General features: G+C 51.5%; 2 protein-coding genes across 14 annotated transcripts in view; one reads left to right on the forward strand and one right to left on the reverse strand.

The window, feature by feature from the left end:
* RPS14 (ribosomal protein S14) overlaps positions 1 to 19,600 on the forward strand; it is a 520,685-nt gene that overhangs the window by 401,584 nt on the left and 99,501 nt on the right. The gene's annotated exons all lie outside the window — the stretch shown is intronic.
* Positions 5,184 to 19,600, reverse strand: part of NDST1 (N-deacetylase and N-sulfotransferase 1) — a 73,051-nt gene continuing 58,634 nt past the window's right edge. For all 9 annotated transcript variants that reach the window (XM_050793640.1, XM_050793639.1, XM_050793644.1 and 6 more), the window contains 5 exons: positions 17,900 to 18,074; positions 15,040 to 15,210; positions 13,620 to 13,729; positions 11,511 to 11,613; positions 5,184 to 10,189 (listed from right to left, as the gene is read on the reverse strand). In XM_050793640.1, coding sequence (XP_050649597.1) covers positions 10,070 to 10,189; positions 11,511 to 11,613; positions 13,620 to 13,729; positions 15,040 to 15,210; positions 17,900 to 18,074 — 679 coding nt within the window. In that variant the 3' untranslated portion in view covers positions 5,184 to 10,069. The remainder of the gene's footprint in view (positions 10,190 to 11,510; positions 11,614 to 13,619; positions 13,730 to 15,039; positions 15,211 to 17,899; positions 18,075 to 19,600) is intronic.

Raw genomic sequence — 19,600 nt, forward strand, 5'->3', positions numbered from 1 at the left:
TGCTGCCATGCCTGGCTAATTTTCGTATTTTTAGTAGAGACAGGGTTTTGCCAAGTTGGCCAGGCTGGTCTTGAACTCCTGACCTCAGGTGATCCACCTGCCTCAGCCTCCCAAAGTGCTGGGATTACAGGCGTGAGCCACTGCACCTGGCCTGCAATTTTCTTTTCTTGTAGAGTCTTAGTTTCAGTATCAAGGTAATGCTTGGCCTCACAGAATGAGTTGGGAAACGTTCTCTCCTCTTTAGATTTTTGGTAAGAGTTTAAGAGAAGGATTGATGTTAATTCTCCTTTAAATGTTTTGTAGAATTCACCGATGATGCCATCTGGTGGTGGGCTTTTCTTTGCTGGAAGTTTTTTGATTACCGATTTAATCTCCTGACTTGTTATAGGTCTATTCAGATTTTCTATTTCCTCTTGAGTCAGTTTTGGTAGTTTGTGTGCCTCTAGGAATTTGTCCATTGCAGCTAGAGCATCTGATTTGTTAACGTGCAGCTGCTTATAGCAGTCTCTCGTGTTCCTTGTTTTCCTGTGAAGTTGGTGTTGTGTGTGTGTGTTCTGAAGAGTCATTCTCAGTGCCCCAGATCACCCACCATTTCCATTTCAAGGTCCCAGGAAGAACAATCAAATGTAATGAGTTTCCACATTGACTGGGCCGCTTGACTCCTCAGCCCAACCTCATCAGCCTCAGGACAAAGGTGGCAGTGCCACCCCCAGGCTCAGGCTCAGAAATGGGGTCTGTATATGTGTGATACCAGGAACTGGCAAAGACTTTACTGAGCACTCACTGTGTAGAAGGCTCCTGCTGAGGGCTTTCCAGACACTGTCTCTTCACTCCTCACAACATCTCTGTCACCTCAGTCCTGTAACTATCCCCACTTCACGAAAGCAGAGACTGAGGCCCAGAGACATGAAGTACTTGACCAAGGTCACACAGCCAATACTGAGCCTGTATTTGAAACCAGATCTATCCAGCTGTGCATATTTTGACTACTGTGCTGTGCAGTCTATTCCTTCCCAAGGGAGAACACCCCAGAATGTGGCAAAGGTCAAAGAATTCAAGCTCCAGTTTCTACCCCCACTCCCTGAAAGGTGTAATAGAGCAGAGCTTCTCCAAGTACCCATGCAGAGGAGCCCTCCATCTGCTGCCATGCAGAGCAACAAATACCCTCCACCCAAGTACCCACGCAGAGGAGCCCTGTGCTGCCATGCAGAGCAGTAAATACCTTCCACCCACTGACCAGAGGCACCCATGGAAAAGCCCAGTGCAGAACAGCCTGAGGGTACACACCAGCAGGGCATGCACGTGCACTCAACTGTTTGTATATGTAAAACAATTTCTGGAAAGATCCACAGAAACTGCTAATGGTGGTTTCCTCTGAAGAAGCGAGTTGGAGGACAAAGCTCAGGGAGTGGAAGGAGACTTGCTTCTCACACCATCCCGTTTGTACTTCTGTTTTAGATTTGTAGGTATATATACTTTTAGGCACCTTTAACAGCTTCCCAGGACCACCCAGTCCCCAGCCCTGAAAAGGGCAGGGCCAGGCTCAGTGAATTGTCCCCACTCAGCCTCATGGGCACTTCTCTATGCCAGGACACATTCTCAGCCTCAGGCCCAGGGGGCAGGACAGTCTAGTGGACTCCAAGCTGTGGAGTCTCATGGGCCAATGACTACCAGCTCTGTGATCCTGGTAGAGTTACTTAACCTCTCTGAACTGAAATTACTCAAATATACAATGGGAATGATAATACCTACCTCAGAGGATTGTTATGAGGATTAAAAGAGGCCGGGCAAGGTGGCTGATGCCTGTAATCCCTGCACTTTGGGAGGCTGAGGCAGGAGGATCACTTCAGGCCAGGAGTTCAAGACCAGCCTGGGCCACATGGCAAAACCCCATCTTTACAAAAAATACAAAAATTAGCCAGGCGTGGTGGTGCATGCCTGTAATACCAGCTACTCAGAAGGTGAGGTGGGAGAATGGCTTGAGCCCAGGAGCTTCGGGCTGCAGTGAGCTGAGATCACTGCATTCCAACCTGGCTGACAGAGTGAGACACTGTCTCAAAAATAAATAAAAAATTTTAAAGATAGCACTTGATAAGCAGAGGGTCTGCCTGATACAGGATAAGAAATACTTTTTATTTATATTATTTAATTTATTGATATTAATATTGATAATATTACTGCCACACCACCATTACACCAGCCCAGTCTTCCCGGGAGGCATTCACGCTGACTACACTGTGAGAGGCTGTGATAATAGTGCCCCCTAGTGGACACTTTTTGGACTGCATCTGATGAGTACCTATCATCTAGTACCATTAGAGAAAGAACAGGAGTCAAAATTCAGTTCCATTTCTTCCTTTTTACCCCTAAATACTAGGTTGGTGCAAAAGTAATTGCGGCAATTACTTGTAATTGCAAAAAACTAATAGCTCACATGTACTTCATTAGATACTCTTTCATAACAGTAAAATAATCAAAACCAGAAAATTGAACATCAGTTGAATAGTATTATCTAATCCACACGGTCCATCTTGACGTTCTGCTAGGTGTCCCTGTGGTATCCTTTATAGCAAATTGTTTTATGGTCTGGGACCCTCCAGGGTCACACATGGCATTTGATTACCACATCTCTTTAGTATCCTTTAATCCTGAACCATTTCTCAGCTTTTCTGTATCTTTCATCACCTTGACATTGTTGGAGTTCAGGCCAGTTATTTTGCAAAATGTCCCCAATACGGATGTGTCTGTCTGTTCCCCTTGGCTGGATTCGTGTCCCATGTTTTTGTTAGGAATCTCCCAGGTGTTGGACTGGGTCCTTCCCATTGCATCATATTGGGAGACACATGGTGTCAGTTTGTTCCAGCAATGGTGATACTAACCCTAGTTCCCCCGTCTGTCAGCTCAGGCAAGCCAAGCTCCCAGGACCAGAGAGGAGTTAAGACTGGCCTACAGTCACAGGAAGGTCAGGCTCCTCACTTCAGGGTCTTCACGAATGCTTAGGACAAATGCAGCAAGGCAAGAAATTCATCACCGGCACCCTAGGCCTTCTCCAGACCTTAACTCCATAGGAGCTTAAGGGCTGGGTAAAGCCGTGTTGGCCTTCATCGCATGGTCGTGGAATTCTAGCTGCTTGGAGTCCCCCTTTCCGCTTTGTCCATTTCTGTTTTTCATTAAGACGTTTTCATTCCACAAATGATATGCAAATACATTATCCTTGTCTTATATATATTTCAGCCAAGGCTGACGTCCCCTTTGAAAGTCCCCCTTCTCAGTCTTTCCTCCCCTACTAGCAGTTTGATGTGAGATACATATATCTACAACCCCAGGAAAAATACAAACTGTAGTGTTCTCTTTCCATGACGGTCACATTGTATAGGTCTGTCATAGAAATTTCCCCGGCAGGCCTTGGAGACTGAGCTCATTACTTTCAACTGAATCATCGTTACAGTGAATGGATACAACGGAGGTTACCTAGCTGATCCCCTGTGGATGGACATCTAGGTTGTTCCCAGCATTTTGCTATTATGAAACACACTGCCCTACACACAAAATCCAGGCTTCTCCAAGGGAACTGCCCACCTCTAGAAGCCCGAACCACTCCTGGGGCACCAGATTTCCTGGGTGGACATCCCCTTGGGGGGTGAGGAGGGGTTGATGGGCTGCTATTCATTCAGCCTGTTAGAACTGCAGGAATTTTGGGACCTCTGGAAGCAACTGGGTTGGGTTTTCACAATGTTTTTCAAAAAATCCTAAGGTTCCAAGATAGGCTGAGAGACAGGGAGGAGGTGAGCTGGGAAGAGTCCAGAGCTTCACTCCCACTCCAACCAGAGAGCACCCCCACCTTTACCTGGTTTTCAATTAAGTGATTCTTTCAAAACAGAATCTCAGCTGTATTTAAATTCAAAAATCCCCGTTGCAGGCTGACCCCTCAGCTGGCACAGTCACCCTTCTGCACCATGCCTCTTGATCTGCTCTTGCCCATGCAGCCTCCAGCTGTGTTCTTGCTGGTGAGGGCCACCCAACCCAAACCAAGCTCCCAGCTGACGAACTCCAAAGAGGGCTCTGCAGGTGCTGCCCTTGTGCCATTGTGGTACATTCACTTTGAACATACTGGGTTCTGGGAAGCAGGACTGCCCAGCTGCGTCTCCGGCATGCCCCTCCTCTGCCCCTCAGAACCTGTGCACATTTCTGGGTACCGTCTCTGACATACATGGTGGCCTGATTCGGTGTTCCCAAACTTCCCTGAACACCAAGGAGTCTGTTAAAGTACACCGTGCTGGGTCCCACCCCAGAGGTTCTGAGTGAGCAGATATTGGGGGAGCCCAGGAATGTATATTGTTTTAATATTCCCAAGGGGATTCTGAAGGAGCAGGTCTGATCACCTGCACTGCAGACACTGGCCTGGGCCCCTACCTGTGATAACTCTCCTTCTCCAGGCAAATCTCGAGTCTGGCCCTCAATGAGGCTGTGAGGGCTTCGAAGTCATCTGTTTTACCCTACGTTTTCCTGAACAGTGGGGCTCTCCACATTAACCAGAACCCACAGGAACCATGGATCTGAGCCAGAGTTTCCCACTCTGAGCCAGAGTTACACTGGGCTGCCTCAGTGTACTGGAGGGCTCGTTAAAAACTCCTCAGTGCACTGGAGGGCTCCTTAAAGATGTTGGGCCCCATCCCACATCTGCTGCAGTTAAATCTCTGAAAGTGGACCTGGGAATCTGTATTTTTTAGGCAAGTTCTTCAAGAGAGGCCACAGAGTCCAACTCCCTCCATGCATCTAAAAGGTAAGGGAAATGGGATAAAACAGTAAAAGTGGCTTGCCCCCCAGCTACCATATACATTAGTAGCAGAAATGGTTCCACCTCCCAAATCTCCCCTCGGTCCAGTGCCCGACCCCCAGGGCTTCTGAGCAATCCAGCTTGTCTGAGGGCTCATGATCTGAGATGCCCCCTGTGGCTGCCCCAGGATAGGCCTCTGCTCTATCTGGGAAATCTTCCATTCATAACCCAGTGGAAATGATCTGCGTTGACCAAGTCACCATGTGCATATGTGAGTGCACACGTGTGGGCACGTGTGCATGCCTGAGGTGGCGGGGACAAGTGGGCTTTGGCCATGCATGCAAACACCCCTACTCACCCTCCCCTGCAGGCCTTGCAAAAAGGTCAGACAGACAGGACCAAGGTGTACAAACAGAACCCCACTTTATTAGCAGTTAGTTCGAGATTGTACATTAATGGAGGAAGGTCTCACCTTTAACACAACCCAAAACGGCTGGTTCGAGAGCCCTCATCAGGCGAACTGGGTAGCACCCCCTCTCCCCTACTCTCCCCACCCCCCTACAAGGGAAGGAAACCTCTGCCTGCTTCCCCAGTGTGCCCCCCACCCTCTCCAGTTGGCCCTCTCCTCTCCCAGGAAATGACATGAATTTCATGCACAAATTACAAAAGGAGCCCTCTTGCTAATAATAAAAGCTAACACAGTCATAGAAAAGCCTCTCCTCCCTCATTCTCCTCCAGGGCCAGAAAGAGGAAGAAGAGCAGGAGGGATGAACTTCTTAGGATAAAATGCAGCCAGTTTCCCCCAGGTTCTTGGCATTGACCCCACACAAACCCTATGCCCGTTCCTTGGGGGAGCTGAAAACTCTCCAGCCGGCTGAGCTGGCAAGGGCAGCCAGCCCAGAGCTGTCAAGCCAGGAACCCAGTGTTGCCTCAAGGGCCTGGGCAGCAGGGGGTCTAGGCCCCCCTCATCCTCACATCAAGTAGAGCAGAGCTGCCTCCTTGGATGTGTGAAAACCCCTGCCGTGGCCCCTATCTGCTCATTCTACAGATGAAGAAATTGAGGGCCTGGGAGGAAGATGGTCAGGCAGTCACTAAATGCACCCGGCTGGGATGAAATTTCACAGCTCCTGCTGCCAGCCAGGGCTCTTCTCACACCACAGCTTGTGGGAGGCAGTTCCCCATGTAGGCTTTTCCCTGCTGCGTCCCAGAGCCTGGCTCTGCTCCAGTGCACACAGACCATGGGTCTCCAGGAAATAAGAACCCTGGGACCCCAAAACAGAAAGAGAGAGACATATGATGTGTTTGGTGCCCTGCGGCCCATCCCCAGGGTCGAAGGCCCAGCCTTCAGGCATGCAGCCTCCTCCTTCCAGAGCCCTGAGTCCTTCCTTCCGAGGCCCAGATATTGCGGCCTTCTCCAGGGAGCCTTTCCGGGCCCTCCCCAGAGCTCTTGCTCTAACTGGCCCCTCTGCTGTTTTGGCACTTGGTACAGGTGACAGTGGAGGCGCACCTTAGGCAGAAGTGAAGCTGTCAATCCAGCACAAAAGGCAAAGTCTCATATAGCCTAAATTATCCTTGAAAGTACAGGAGATAGAAGAAGTGGTTATGTGACACCATGAGCAAACAAGCTGACAAATTCAGAATGTGGGGCTTCAACAGGACAGCAGGCCGAGGGCCTCAAAAACAATATCATTTAAAACCTCAAAGTGAGCTGAGGGAAGACCTTTCAGCATTCAAAGGGGTTTTTAAAACATAGTTAGAAAATGCAGTGTGCACCGCAACTGGACGCTGACTCCACAACCAGACATAAGTTACCTGGGAGACAACCAGGGGGATTTGAACACAGATTGGATAGCAGATGTCGTTGGGAAATGACTTCTTGTCTGGGCTGTGATACTGGGCCAATGTGTAGGAGAATGCCCTAATGCTTAGGAGATGCAGGCTGAAGCTTTCAGGTCTCAAGTTTCATGGTGTTTGCAATGTACTTTTAAATTAGGACAGAGAAAATATATATGTACACAGACAGAGAAAAACAAATGTGGCAAAATGTTAATTTTAGATATAGATGCTGGGGAGTGGGCAATCATAATTAAATGTTTGGTAAAACATTTTTGTACTTGCTCCTGCCACTAACAAGCCAGTGGGCACAGCTCTGTGCTGGGACCACCAACCTCTGCAGGTCAGCGCAGCAGTTCTCTTTTGCTGGGAACAGATGGCTTCCTTAGCTGGGCCCAGAAGCACTGATTGCTCATCAGGGGGACTCAGAAAAGGCCCATTTTTAAACTTCAGACTCATCCTCCAAGCAGCAGGACGCTCCACCACAGAAGGCTCCGGAACCCTGAATGACAGGCAACTGCAGGTGACACTCGCACCTGCACCCACCCTGGGGCAAAGGCTCATGGAGGGGACCACAGAATAGATGGTGGAGCCACCTGAACAATTAATTTCAGCTATTTCTCTCCCTTTTTTTGGCCAAATGCTTAGAGTGAATTGGTGGACACTGAAGACCGGTCTCGCTTCCCCCACTCATCTGTGGCTTTCTCTTCTCGGGAGGGGGTGTCCGTGTACCCATTAGCTGACAGCCCCTCAGGCAGCTTATCTGCCTCTCCTTCTACCCCCCCCCCATACCTGCAAGTCCTGGCAGTGTCTGGGCCTAGTGGGTCTTCAAGAAAGGTCTGTTAGTGGGAGGGGAGGTGGCAGCAGCGACCCAGGCAGACAGACTTAGAACACATGGCAGGTCCAGTCCCCAGGCTCACAGAAGGGCCCAGGCAAAAATCCAGATCTCTGTTGTCACAGGATTTCCAACTGCCTGCTCCTTCCCACAGCCAGAGGCAGAGATAAGTGGAGCTCCTGCCCCAGGCCAGCCCACCTCTCCTGCCTTCCAGGCTCTGCGACAGAGGCCTCCAGGCCCAGAGGGTAGATTTCAGAACCTGGGAGCTGTAAGATCCTCACCCATCCCGCAGCCCGGTCCTCTCACTGATGGATGGGACTCTGGAAGTCACTGCCCCTCTCTAGGAGCCCCTGGCTCCATGGCATGGGCAAGTCTTCACGAGTGTACAAGCAGACACGCCACCCTGTCCTCAGACCCTTTGCTGCTCATCCCTGCTGGCCCAACGATGCCCAAGGTTCCCAGGCTTGCAGGCCCCATTGAGAGGCATGATGGAGACACTGCTCTGTACACCATGAAACCACCTGCAGCTGGTCCCACTGAGTGTCCAACTTCTTCATCCCAGCAGTGAACTGGAGAAAAGGGAATCAGCTCAGAACAGACCCAGGCCCCCACAGGCTGGGGAAGGACCCCTCGCGGGAGAACACGACAGGGATGCAAACGCAGACCTCGGAATGAGAAGGCTCAAAGGCACCCTGGCTGGGAAGGAGTGGTTTGTCCCCATATCCTGGAATGACCATGGTGTGACGGAGGAAGGGACAGGAACCTGGCACAGAGTAGGGTCCCAAGGATGGGCTCAGAGGCAGTGTGGCATTGGAAGAGCACGACGGGACTTGGAACCGGGAGCCTTGGGTTCAATGCCCAGCCCTGCTCCCAGCTGGCTCCATGACATCGGCCAAGCAGGCCACCTCCGCTTTCTGGACCTGTTTCATACCCGTCAAAAGACCTTCCAGCCCCAAGATGCTAGAGTCTTCTGAATAAGACAAGGCTCTCTAGAAAGTATTTCCTGGGGTTCAGAGGGAAGCAGAATTTGGCAGTTGGAGGGGGCCAGGGAGAGGCACCTCAGCCTCAGTCACTTCACATTGTTATACGGGGTGGGGTAGGAGCAGACCCCAACCAGAAATCAGCCCAGAGATCCCACTGTCTCCAAGGAGCCTGGAGACAGTTCTGTGGGCCCTGGTGGGCATTCCAGCTCTCAGGGCAGCTCCCAGCCTAGCACCATGTGAGGGAGAGGGGGTGGGCCAGTTTTTGACCCCAGCTCTCCTAGCCCAGCACTGGCTGTTTCCTTTGGCCAAAATCCCCTCAGGGTCACCGGACTTCACACAGCCCGATGTCCTGGAGAGAGCTGGTCTTCCCTGCGCATCTCACCACCTCTGTTCACCTGGGGTAGCCCCAGAGCAGCCATGGCACTGGGGAGGGCCCCTTCCTACTGTCTCCTCAGGCCCCAGGCCACTGAGGACACAGCCTCCCTCCCTGCCACCTTATTTCTAGCTCTAAGACAGAACGCCCCCTGAGACTGGGGCTTACCACCACTTTGTATGACTGAATTAAAAACAAACCCAACCAAAAAAAATAGAATATATATATATATATACACATTATATATATATATAACACAGTGCGACCCCAGCACCCAGGGTATAAACTCTGGCACCAAGAAAAAAAAAACCAAAATATTAAAATACTTTAGCTTCTTAGTATTTGGGAGGTTAAGGGGGTCTCTGGGAGCCCTCCGCCACAGGTGGTTGAGCAAAGCCATGGCTGGCAGTCTCGCCAGCTCGTCCACGTCTGCCTGGGCCTGAGGCTGGGAGGGTGTGGGGACCGCGTCTGTACATGGGAACATGTTACTGGCAGAACCCTGGCCTGCCTCAGTCTTTTACCACAGGAAACACCACACATGTCATATCCCAGGGGGAAGAAAGGGGTGCAGGTGGGGCCCAGAGAACCGGGCCCCATGGCAAGGCAGTGCCCCAAGGCCCCATGGGAAGCCTTGAGGATGGGGTGGATACTGTAGGAACCAGAGATTCTTTCCCCAGAACGGGAGGGTGAGATATGAAGGTAGGAACCAGATGTGGAGGCTGGGAGTCCTCTTGAGGTGGCCACCCTCCCATCCAGCCTAGGACTGACTCTGGGGACCCAGCTGGCCACTTGGAAGAGCTTGGCTCGAAACAGTAAGAGAAACGTCCAGTCTGTCTCCCCCCGCCAGGCTCTCCTCCCCTACAGCCTGGAGGACAGGGACATATGGCAGCGAATACTGAGGGGCGCCCTGCGGAAGCAGGGAGTGATGGGTGACGAGAGGGGACGGTCGGCGGAACACAGTGAGGGACAGAAAAGAGCCTCGTGGACTCCCTCCTACCAGGAAGCGGCCTCCCCAGGAGCGGCTGGGAACGGAATGGACCTCTGCTGGCGAGGGAGGTCCCGTAGGCCACAGACCCAGCGGTGGGTGCTCCGAGGCGCTTGCAGACCCGCCTGGGTGCTCCCCCGGCCCCACCAGGCCTCCACAGAGTATTGCTCGTAAGTACGTGGCCGCCCGGGCCCAGCTTCGCACTCTGCAGGTCAGTCTGGCTCAGCGCGTGGCGGGACGTCCCGGCTGTCACAAACTTTCAGTCTGGCTGTGGTGGCCGCGGCTACCTGGTGTTCTGGAGGTCCTCTCGCAGCCAAGTGGGAAGCGTCTGGCCCATCTTGTACAGCAGCTTGGAGAGCTCGATGTTGTGGTCCCGGTAATAGTCCTTCAGGAAGGCTCGGGACTGTAACGGGAAGGAAAGCTCAGACCTTGCGTGCTGACTTAAGAGTGACCTCCTCTTTAAAATCACCATGCTCGGCCGGGCACGGTGGCTCATGCCTGTGATCCCAGCACTTAGGGAGGCTGAGGTGGGTGGATCACCTGAGGTCAGGAGTTCAAGACCAGCCTGGCCAACATGGTGAAACCCCGTTTCTACTAAAAATACAAAAATTAGCCGGGTGAGGTGGTGGGCACCTGTAATCCCAGCTACTCGGGAGGCTGAGGCAGGAGAATCTTTTGAACCCGGGAAGTGGAGGCTGCAGTGAGCCAAGATCACGCCATTGCACTCCAGCCTCAGTGACAAGAGCAAAACTCTGTCTCAAAAGAAAAAAAAAAACTCCATGCCTCTGGCACCACCCTCTATGCACCTCTTATTTATCCACAATATCCTTCTAAATGGTAGCCTCCAATCGGGAACTCCCAGTTGGCAGGAGCATCAAAATATATCTCACCAGGTCAAAATTCTTCTGATAGGGAGAGGAGACAGAATTAATAATCAAAACCCGAGGCAGGGCAGGGCCAGGCATAGTGGTTCACGCCTATAATACCAGCACCATGGGAGGCTGAGGCGGGAAGATCGATTGAGCCCAGGGGATCGAGGCTACAGTGAGCCGTGATCACGCCACTGCACTACAGCCTAGGCAACAGAACAAGACTCTGTCTCAAAAAAAAAAAAAAAAAAAAAAAAACAGAAGGAGGAAATAACAAGACCCACAGTCTGTGACCTTTTTCCTATATATTTTTTAAAATTTCCCCTATGTTTTTACACATGCTGTTCTTACCCAGCCTCCCATTCCGTAAGTCCAAATCCTATAAAATGGATCTCATCCTTCTAGGTGCAACTCCGGAGACCCCCATCCCTCCTTTAAGGAGCCTTTCTACCCCTCTCAGCTTTAAGTGACATTCCCCTGTTCTGAATTCCCATAGCACTCGTGTGCCCTCTCTGACTGCGCGCAGCACTCTCTGCCTGTATTCTAGTTACTGGTGTTGCGACTCATCCCCCTCCAAGGCCAGGAATTCCTTGAAAGCAGAGAACATCTGTGGCTCATTGTCAAAACCCCACAGCACTCAGCCCTTAGTAGAAGGTAACCAACACTTGTTTGATGAAATCAGTTCTGACCCACCATGTCTCAGCCCCCGTTTCCTCCTCTTACAAATACTGTCCAAGAAATGCTAAGGCCATGAATGTGCTGAGTGCATGGTAAAGGGAAGAGAACCCCCCTCAACCCCATACAGGGATCCCTTACGCTTATGCAGGTGCCACAGGTAGTGTGTCCACCACTTACATCCAAGTCCATCTCGGGATACTTTCGGCCCTTGCTTTTGCCCAGACACTTGGTTTTTCCTCCTTCGAGCAGTTGGCACCAAAATCCTTTCTTTGGATCAAACCTGCGGAGGTGGGAAAGTCTCTGGATGGGAGCTGGCTCAGCCCACCCACTTCCCACCTTAAAGCTATGTTCATGGACCCCAGGAATGGCCGAGTCCAGGGAATCTACTGCTCCTGAACCCACAAGGACTGTCAGCGGCTGTGTGCCATCGGTGGGACCAAATGTGTCCTAGGCTACACTAACTGTGCCTGCCCTACTTCCCGGCGAAGGGCAGCTCACACACGCTGAGTCTTCTCTTCTCCAGCCCAAGCAGCCACAGTCCCTTCAGCAATCTACTACGTGAACAGTTTCCCATCCTTCAATGTTCTGGGAAATCTTTTCTGAGCATTCTCAATGCTGAGTAACTTTTTTTTTTTTTTTTTTTTTTTTTTTTTTAACCCAAGAAGCCTTCTTTACCCCTCCCAGCGTCCATGGGGGAGGGGGGCGTTTAATGGAGGTTCTTTTGCTTTTTAATAAATTTCGTCTTTATCAAAACATGCAGTATCCACAGCTGCACTTAAGCATGCCTATCGCTGGAGAGTTTCATTTTTTGCAGTAAACTTCAGAAATGACACAGCAAGACTGCCAACACCATCCTGTCTTCAAAGGCATTTTTGGGATATGAGATCCGAAGCTGTTATGAGAAGGGAGGAATACTGACATCAGAATTTAGCCCCGGATCAGGAACTATGAGGAGATCCTTGAGCATGAGGTCATCAAGAAAACAGAATTCCCATGAAGAGCGGAGGAGAACAGAGACCTCTGAATGGGTCACAGGATAGATACAGACGATGACGATGATGATGGTGACGATATTGATGATGATGACAACAACAGCAGCAGCTACCATTTACTTAGCACTTAGTGTGTGCCAAGCACTCAGCTAAGAGCATGCCAAGCATGTACTAAGAGCCCCACATGAAGCTTTCATTCAATTCAGTGACCTTCAGGAGGCCGGGATTATCTTTATCCCCAACTTACAGATGAGGAAAGTGAGGCTTGAAAGGCTGAGGAAATGGATGTGGGGCCCTAACCCAGGCATCTCTGACACCATGGCCCACAGCCTCAGCAGGTGGCCCTTCCTCCCTCAAGGTGAAGGACTGACTTCCCTTCTCCACCTTCAACTCCCACGACAGTGAAGAGGGAATATTCTCGTTGCAAGACTTTCCCAAGAATGGAGCCAGGGAGTGTGACTTGATTCCTCCTCTTGCGGGTCCCCTCATTCAGCTGAGTGTGTCACTTATCTGTGACACAGCACAGGAAAGCAGCCTCTCCCAGCCCTGAGCCCATGCAATGCGGGCAGGCACTTACTCACAGCGGGAGGGCATTCTCAACGCACTTGCACCACGTTCTGAGTGAGTAAGGTTATTAACCGTCAACAACATTTGTTTCCTTTTCCTGAAATTATAAGTCAAAATCTAATGCTGGCCGGGGGCGGTGCCTCATGCCTATAATCCCAGCACTTTGGGAGGCTGAAGCAGGCAGATCATTCAAGACCAGGCTGAGCAACACGGTGAAACCCCTTCTCTACAAAACATACAAAAATTAGCCAGGCATGGTGGCACATGTCTGGGGTCCCAAGCTACTTGGGAAGCTGAGGCGAGAGGATCACTTGAGCCTCAGAAGTTGAGGTTGCAGTGAGCCAAAATCATGCCACTGCATTCCAGCCTGGGCAACAGAGTGACCATGTCTCAAAAAAAAAAGAAAAAAAAACCTAATGCTAAGAAAACCTTGTGGGAACTGGGGCTGCTTCATTACTGATCTAATTTACTTACATAAAACACTCTGAAAATGTTCAGCCCAGACCAAAGAGAATACCCCAGGATGGTCTGACCAGAGTAGAACAGATCCATCACCTCCCTTTTTCTTAAGGTGATACCTTTATTAATATGACTTAAGTCATATTAATAACTTTTCATACTTGCTGACTCTAATTAACCTCTCTCATAATTATTCAAGCCTTCGGCTTTTTTGGCCCAGGTGCCTAATCAGGGAAATAACCTGCAAAAATGCAAACGCAACACTCACGCCAAGGTTTTGTGGTAGTCAATGGTGTTGGTCACCCCAAGGAACTTCTGCACCATGTCCATCACTTTGGCAGGTTCTGTTCGTAGCAGTTTGCCATCCAAGACCAGAATCTGGAAAGGAGGAAAGGGAGAAAGGGGATCGGGACCTGCTCTGACTTCGGTGGCAAACAAGGGCAACAGCCACAGCAGCAGGAACGGGCCTGCTTATAAATACGGGACCCTGCACCCTCTAGAATCGGGCTCCTCCTCCCCCATTGAAGGGGAGGTATCCCCAGGCTCAGGCCTCTTGTGGTCTCATGCCTGCTTTCCACCAGCTTCTGCTGCCCAATGCCATTTCTCCTAGAGTTTAAGCTCTCACCAAAACTCTGCCTGCCCCTCAGGTCCCTACAAACATCCCTCTCTGGCCTCTCTCTGAGCTTCCAGTCCACGTCACTCTCCTGCTCAAACACTCCACAAGTTTGCCTAAAAGGCCTGGTATGGCCGGGGATGGTGGCTCACACCTGTAATCTCAGCACTTTGGGATGCTGAGGCGGGCAGATCACTTGAGGTCAGGAGTTCAAGACCAGCCTGGCCAACATGGTGAAATCCCGTCTCTACTAAAAATACAAAAATTATCTGGGCGTGGTGGCGCATGCCTGTAATCCCAGCTACTTGGGAGGCTGAGGTGGAAGAAACACTTGAACCCGGGAGGCAGAGGTTGCAGTGAGCCGAGATCATGCCACTGCACTCCAGGCTGAGAGACAGAGCGGGACTCCGTCTCTAAATAAATAAATAAATAAATACGTAGCTGGTATGATTGGGTTCCTGTCCACCCCTCCAATCAGCCTCTCCCTACTTCACCACGCCCAGGCTCCTCACTCCCACCTGCCTGCCTCAGGGCTTTCTGGGTCCCTTTAGGGCTACAGGGTCTGTGGTGACGGGACACAGGCTTGGGGAGTTCAACCTTGGGGTAAACAGGTCTACCATCTTTTTAGGCCAGATACAGTGGCTCACGTCTGTAATCCCAGCACTTTGGAAGACCGAGGGAGGATTGCTTGAGCCCAGAAGTTTGAGACCAGTCTGGGCAACATAGTAAGACCTTGTTTCTTAAAAGAAAAAAAAAAAAGTAGCTGGGTACAGTGGCTCACACCTGTAGTCCCAGCTACTCAGGAGGCTGAGGTGGAAGGATTGCATGAGCTCGGGACATCGAGGCTACAGTGAGCTAAGATCACACCACTGCACTCCAGCCTGGGCAACAGAGTGAGACCCTGTCTCAAAATAATAATAATAATAATAAAATATTTTTATAGACCCAAGGGTCTAGCTCTCCAAGGAGGGCATATCTGTCCCCGTGGCTGGTGAGAAAGAGTTGGAGGCTCTCCGCTAACCACAGCAAGCCAGTACTGCAACTGCCCTCACAAGGGTCAGGGACAGGCAGCTACCTGGTTGGCGTGATAGGCACTGAGCCAGCGCTCGATGTGGGTGGCGTACCAGCCGGGGACCAGGCAGCGGTTCTGGAGGGCACGCAGCTTCGAGGATGCGTCGGAGCCGGCCGTAATCACCTCATGGAAGGTGTACTTTAGGGCCACTGGGTCGTCATGGGCTCGCTGGTGCTGCAGGCAAGGAAAGAGGGTCAGCATGCCACATGGAGGGCACAAAGGAAGTGGCCTCAGAGGGACAGCAGCCTGCAAGGTGACCAGAAGATCCTCAGCTGGACCCAGAAGCTCTGGGTCTGAGTCCTGGCTCTGCCTCTCACCGTGTCCTATGTCAGGGGAAGCCACTGCTCCCAGAGCCCCAATTTCTCCATCTTCGAAATATGGGAGCTGGACTAAATCAGGGTTTCCTGAGGCTGGGCATGGTGGCTCACGCCTGTAATCCCAGAAATTTGGGAGGCTGAGGTAGGTGGATCACTTGAGGTCAGGAGTTCGAGATCAGCCTGGCCAATGTGGCAAAACCCCATCTCTACTAAAAATACAGAAATTAGCCAGCATGGTGGTGCACGCCTGTGGTCCCAGCTACTCGGGAGGCTGAGGCACGAGAATCGCTTGAACCCGGGAGGCTGAGGTTGCAGTGAGCCGAGATCATGCCGCTGCACTGTTGTCATATATAGAAGGCAACCACTCATAAATGCAATAAAAACAAAGCAATGTTCTCAAACTCCAGCTAGATACAAATGTCTGCAACAGGCCCTGAACTTGCTTTCTTTGTTGAAAGCAGAGGTTGGCAGTATTAGAAAGGACAAAAGACCACTTGCACTAAAGTGAGCATTTCTCCTTTATGGAAATCAGAAGGATTGGGAAAGAACTATAAAAGGGAGACTGGCTGGTCTGAACCACCTAAAATAATGCCATGGGAGGTCAGAATCTGCAGAATTCACTAAGTCCAGAAGTCCAGAGCTCGGGCACCTGTGCAACAGGCACTACCCCCCAGCTGCCAATCCCCTCCCCTGAGGATCACACACAGCCCAGGGCCAAGACAATATGGTGCACAGCAGCCTCCTCCTCATCCCAACGTCCTTCTGAGATAGGCCACTGCCGTTCCTCTCCTCCAGCACCTTCCCAGGTCCTCCTGGGGACAATGAGTCTCCCTTCTCCTTCTCTCCCTTACCCCTCTTGACCATGGACAGAAAAAGGAATAGGGTCTTAGATTTAGAAGACTTGGATTCAAATGCCACCACATGAAACTTGCTGAAACTTGGTTTTCTCATCTTTGAGAAGGGGACACAAACATGAAACCCCTCCTCTGCGTCTCCAGAGGTGGCAGATGTACAGCAGTGTCAGTGCAGAACAGGGACTGAGCCAACCTGTGGCGGCTCCCTCTCCACCCTACATTCCCCCCTGAAAGCAGACTGCTCGTTCCCTGCACAGCACCAGGAGGCGAGGGCACGGCACGGCAGAAAACAGAAACACTCGACGAGGGTTTCTCGGTTTTCTTCTCCTAAAGAAAAAGCCACAGGAAAGCAGACATCAGGGCATAAACAGAAGCCCTAGAGAACAAGAGTAAGAAGGGGCTTCCCCATCAGCCTCAGCGAGTGGCAGGAGGAGAGACTTCCATGGGAGCAAAGAGGAGGCAGGTGCCAGCCTCGTGGACGAGACCACGAGGTCCCAGGCGGGAGGCAGCCACTGTCACAGCTGAGAAAAGAGCCTCAAAGTGGTGGGTCAGGCCAGGCCTGAAGAGGCTGTCCCAGCCAGGACAGGGGACACTTCTCTGGCAACCATGGGCTATAAGACCCAGGGCCCCACCCCCTCCCCAACACCAAGCACAGGCCTAGTCTGCTGGGTTAATGAGGATGCTCGGGACCTTGGCCTGGACAACAGGGTGGCTTTCTGCTGGGGCACTACTTCTGAATCACAGTTCTTGGCTGTGTGGCATAATCACAGGAATGCTGGCAGCCAGGGGAGGGACTCCCCCTACCCCACCAGGGAAGGCCTGAAAGCATTCCTGCAGGCTCAGTGGGCTGGCATGCAGGAAATTAAGTCAGGCCACAGGCATTAAAGAGAGCTCTGGTTCAGCCATGCGTGGTGGCTCACTCTGTAATCCCAGCACTTTGAGAGGCCTAGGTGGGCAGATCACGAGGTCAGGAGTTTGAGACCAGCCTGGCCAACATGGTAAAACCCTGTCTCTACTAAAAATACAAAAATAAGCCTGGTGTGCTGGTGCACACCTGTAAATTCCAGCTACTCAGGAGGCTGAGGCAGGAGAATCACTTCAAACCGGAAGGCGGATGTTGCAGTGAGTTGAGATCGCGCCACTGCACTCCAGCCTGGGCGACAGAGCAAGACTCTGTCTCAAAAAAAAAAAAAAGACAGCTCTGGTTCATACATGTCCCAGATAGAGGCTCGGATCCACACCCTCTTCATCTATCACAGTCCAGGTAACTGCCTCACCTGGTCAGGTGCCCGCCTTCTCCACTGTGAATGGCAGTCTTGTGTCTTGTCCTTCCTTGAGCTCCCACTCCCACCCGTGTCCAGCGAGGAAGCTACAGTCAGTATGATCCTGCATCGCTGTTCACCAAATCTAAGCTTCCTCAAGGTGTAACCAGCCTCCACCTCTCGTCAGTGTCAGAATCAGAGGCAGGACGCCGCATGATGCTAGGAGGGTGGACAGTTAACTGGTGGCTGGCTTTCCATTTCTGCCTGTCTCCTCCACCAGGGACTCTATTCTCAGCCACCACCATGCTCCAGGTACCTGGCTCAGGGCTAGCACACAGTAGGTGCTTACTAACATCTGTTGAGTGAGTAACTGAGTGTCAGATGTAGCCCTGCGTCCCCCACACAGGGATTCCACCCCAGTCCCACTCACCTGGTACCAGGAATAGGCCCGGTCCGCGGGGTTGATGAGGATGGTCAGGACCTTGGCTTTGGGCAAGAGGGCTGCTGCCCGCCGGGGCGCCACTTCTGAATCAAAGTAGTTGGCGCTTTTCTCAAAGTAGAAGTCAGAGGTGGTGTTGGAGGGGATGGGGAAGAACTCCATGTACCTGTAGGAAGCCCAGAGAGGGGGCTCACAGACAAAACTCATGAGGAGTGGGCTAGGGGAACGCAGCACAAGGGCGAGGCACTGGGGTCGAATGTCCTCAGAGAGCAAGCAGGACACTTTGCTCCCAACCAAACAAGGACTTGCCTCCAGTAGGGATTCTGGAGGGGAATGGCCTCTCCGCAGCCTCCCTGTTTCAAATTTGTTCCTTTTCCAGAAGATTCTGGAGTTGGCAGGATCTGAAGACTTGTGGGTGCACCGTCAGTTGCAGGTCATGGGGAGGGGGTAATGCCCCTAAACTCTAGGATCCCGCCTTCTCAGCGGCTCCAGGCTAAACTCCCAGGGCTGTCACTCTCTCTGCCTCTAGGGGGCGAGCTGGGGCTCAGAACAGCTCCAGGGCTGCCCCAGGAAGGGTGGCACAGAGCAGAGGAGGCCTCCAGAGGGCGGGCTTTCTTTCCTGACCTGGGGGAACACCTTCTAGGCCATCACTGTGGACCGGGACCTCCTGCTACCCACAACCCCTCCCCAGTCTGCTGTGGGTGAGCATGGCTTTCCAGACTAATGCCCATATCCCACCAGAGCAATGGCCATCTCTGGATGAAGGAACCTCTGGAAACCAAATGAACACTCCAGACCCTCGCAGGGGAACCTACCTATGCAAAATCAGAGTCCAACTTCTGGGGCGTGTGGGAAGCAAAGTCCACTCTCATGAAGGGTACAGGGTCCCTATCCTATCCTGTGAGGTAGGGTTGCTCTAGGGTGGTCCCAAGGATGCACTTCATCAGAGCGTTCTGGGGGCCTGCTAGATTCCTGCACCCCACTTTAGACCTACCTACAAAATCCAGCTCTTGGGAATCAGGCCAAGGAATCACGCTTTTTCTCATCTTTCTGAATTTTCTTTGCATGTCCACAGTCCTTTGTTTACAATATCTCAATTGAGAAAGCTCTGAAAACACAGCTTTGTTTCCTAGGTTTGTAGCAAAGCCGTGTAGCAACAAAACCTGACTTATTCCTCTTACTTAGTGTAAATATTCACATACTTTGCTACATAGTAATGAATTTGCTACCGGGTACTGCCCCAGGCATCGCTGAAGATGTTACTAAATATATGGTTTCGCACATTACCTTTCTAAAATCTGAAAAATGTTGACTTCAAATAATCCATCTGGCCACAATAGATTTTAGATAAGAGACTGTGGACATGTTAGAAATGCAGGGAGATGGGCCGGGCACGGTGGCTCACACCTGTAATCCCAGCACTTTGGGAGGCAAAGGCAGGCGGATCACGAGGTCAAGAGTTCAAGACCAGCCTGACCAACATGGTAAAACCTCATCTCTACTAAAAATACAAAAATTAGCCAGGCATGGTAGTGGGCGCCTGTAATCCCAGCTACTTGGGAGGCTGAAGCAGGAGAATCACTTGAACCCAGGAAGCGGAGGTTGCAGTGAGCCGAGATCATGCCACTGCACTCCAGCCTGGGTGACAGAGCGAGATTCCAGCTCAAAAAAAAAAAAAAGAAAGAAATGTAT

This window comes from Macaca thibetana, chromosome 6, assembly GCF_024542745.1.
Source record: "Macaca thibetana thibetana isolate TM-01 chromosome 6, ASM2454274v1, whole genome shotgun sequence".
NCBI classification, from domain to species: Eukaryota; Metazoa; Chordata; class Mammalia; order Primates; family Cercopithecidae; genus Macaca; species Macaca thibetana.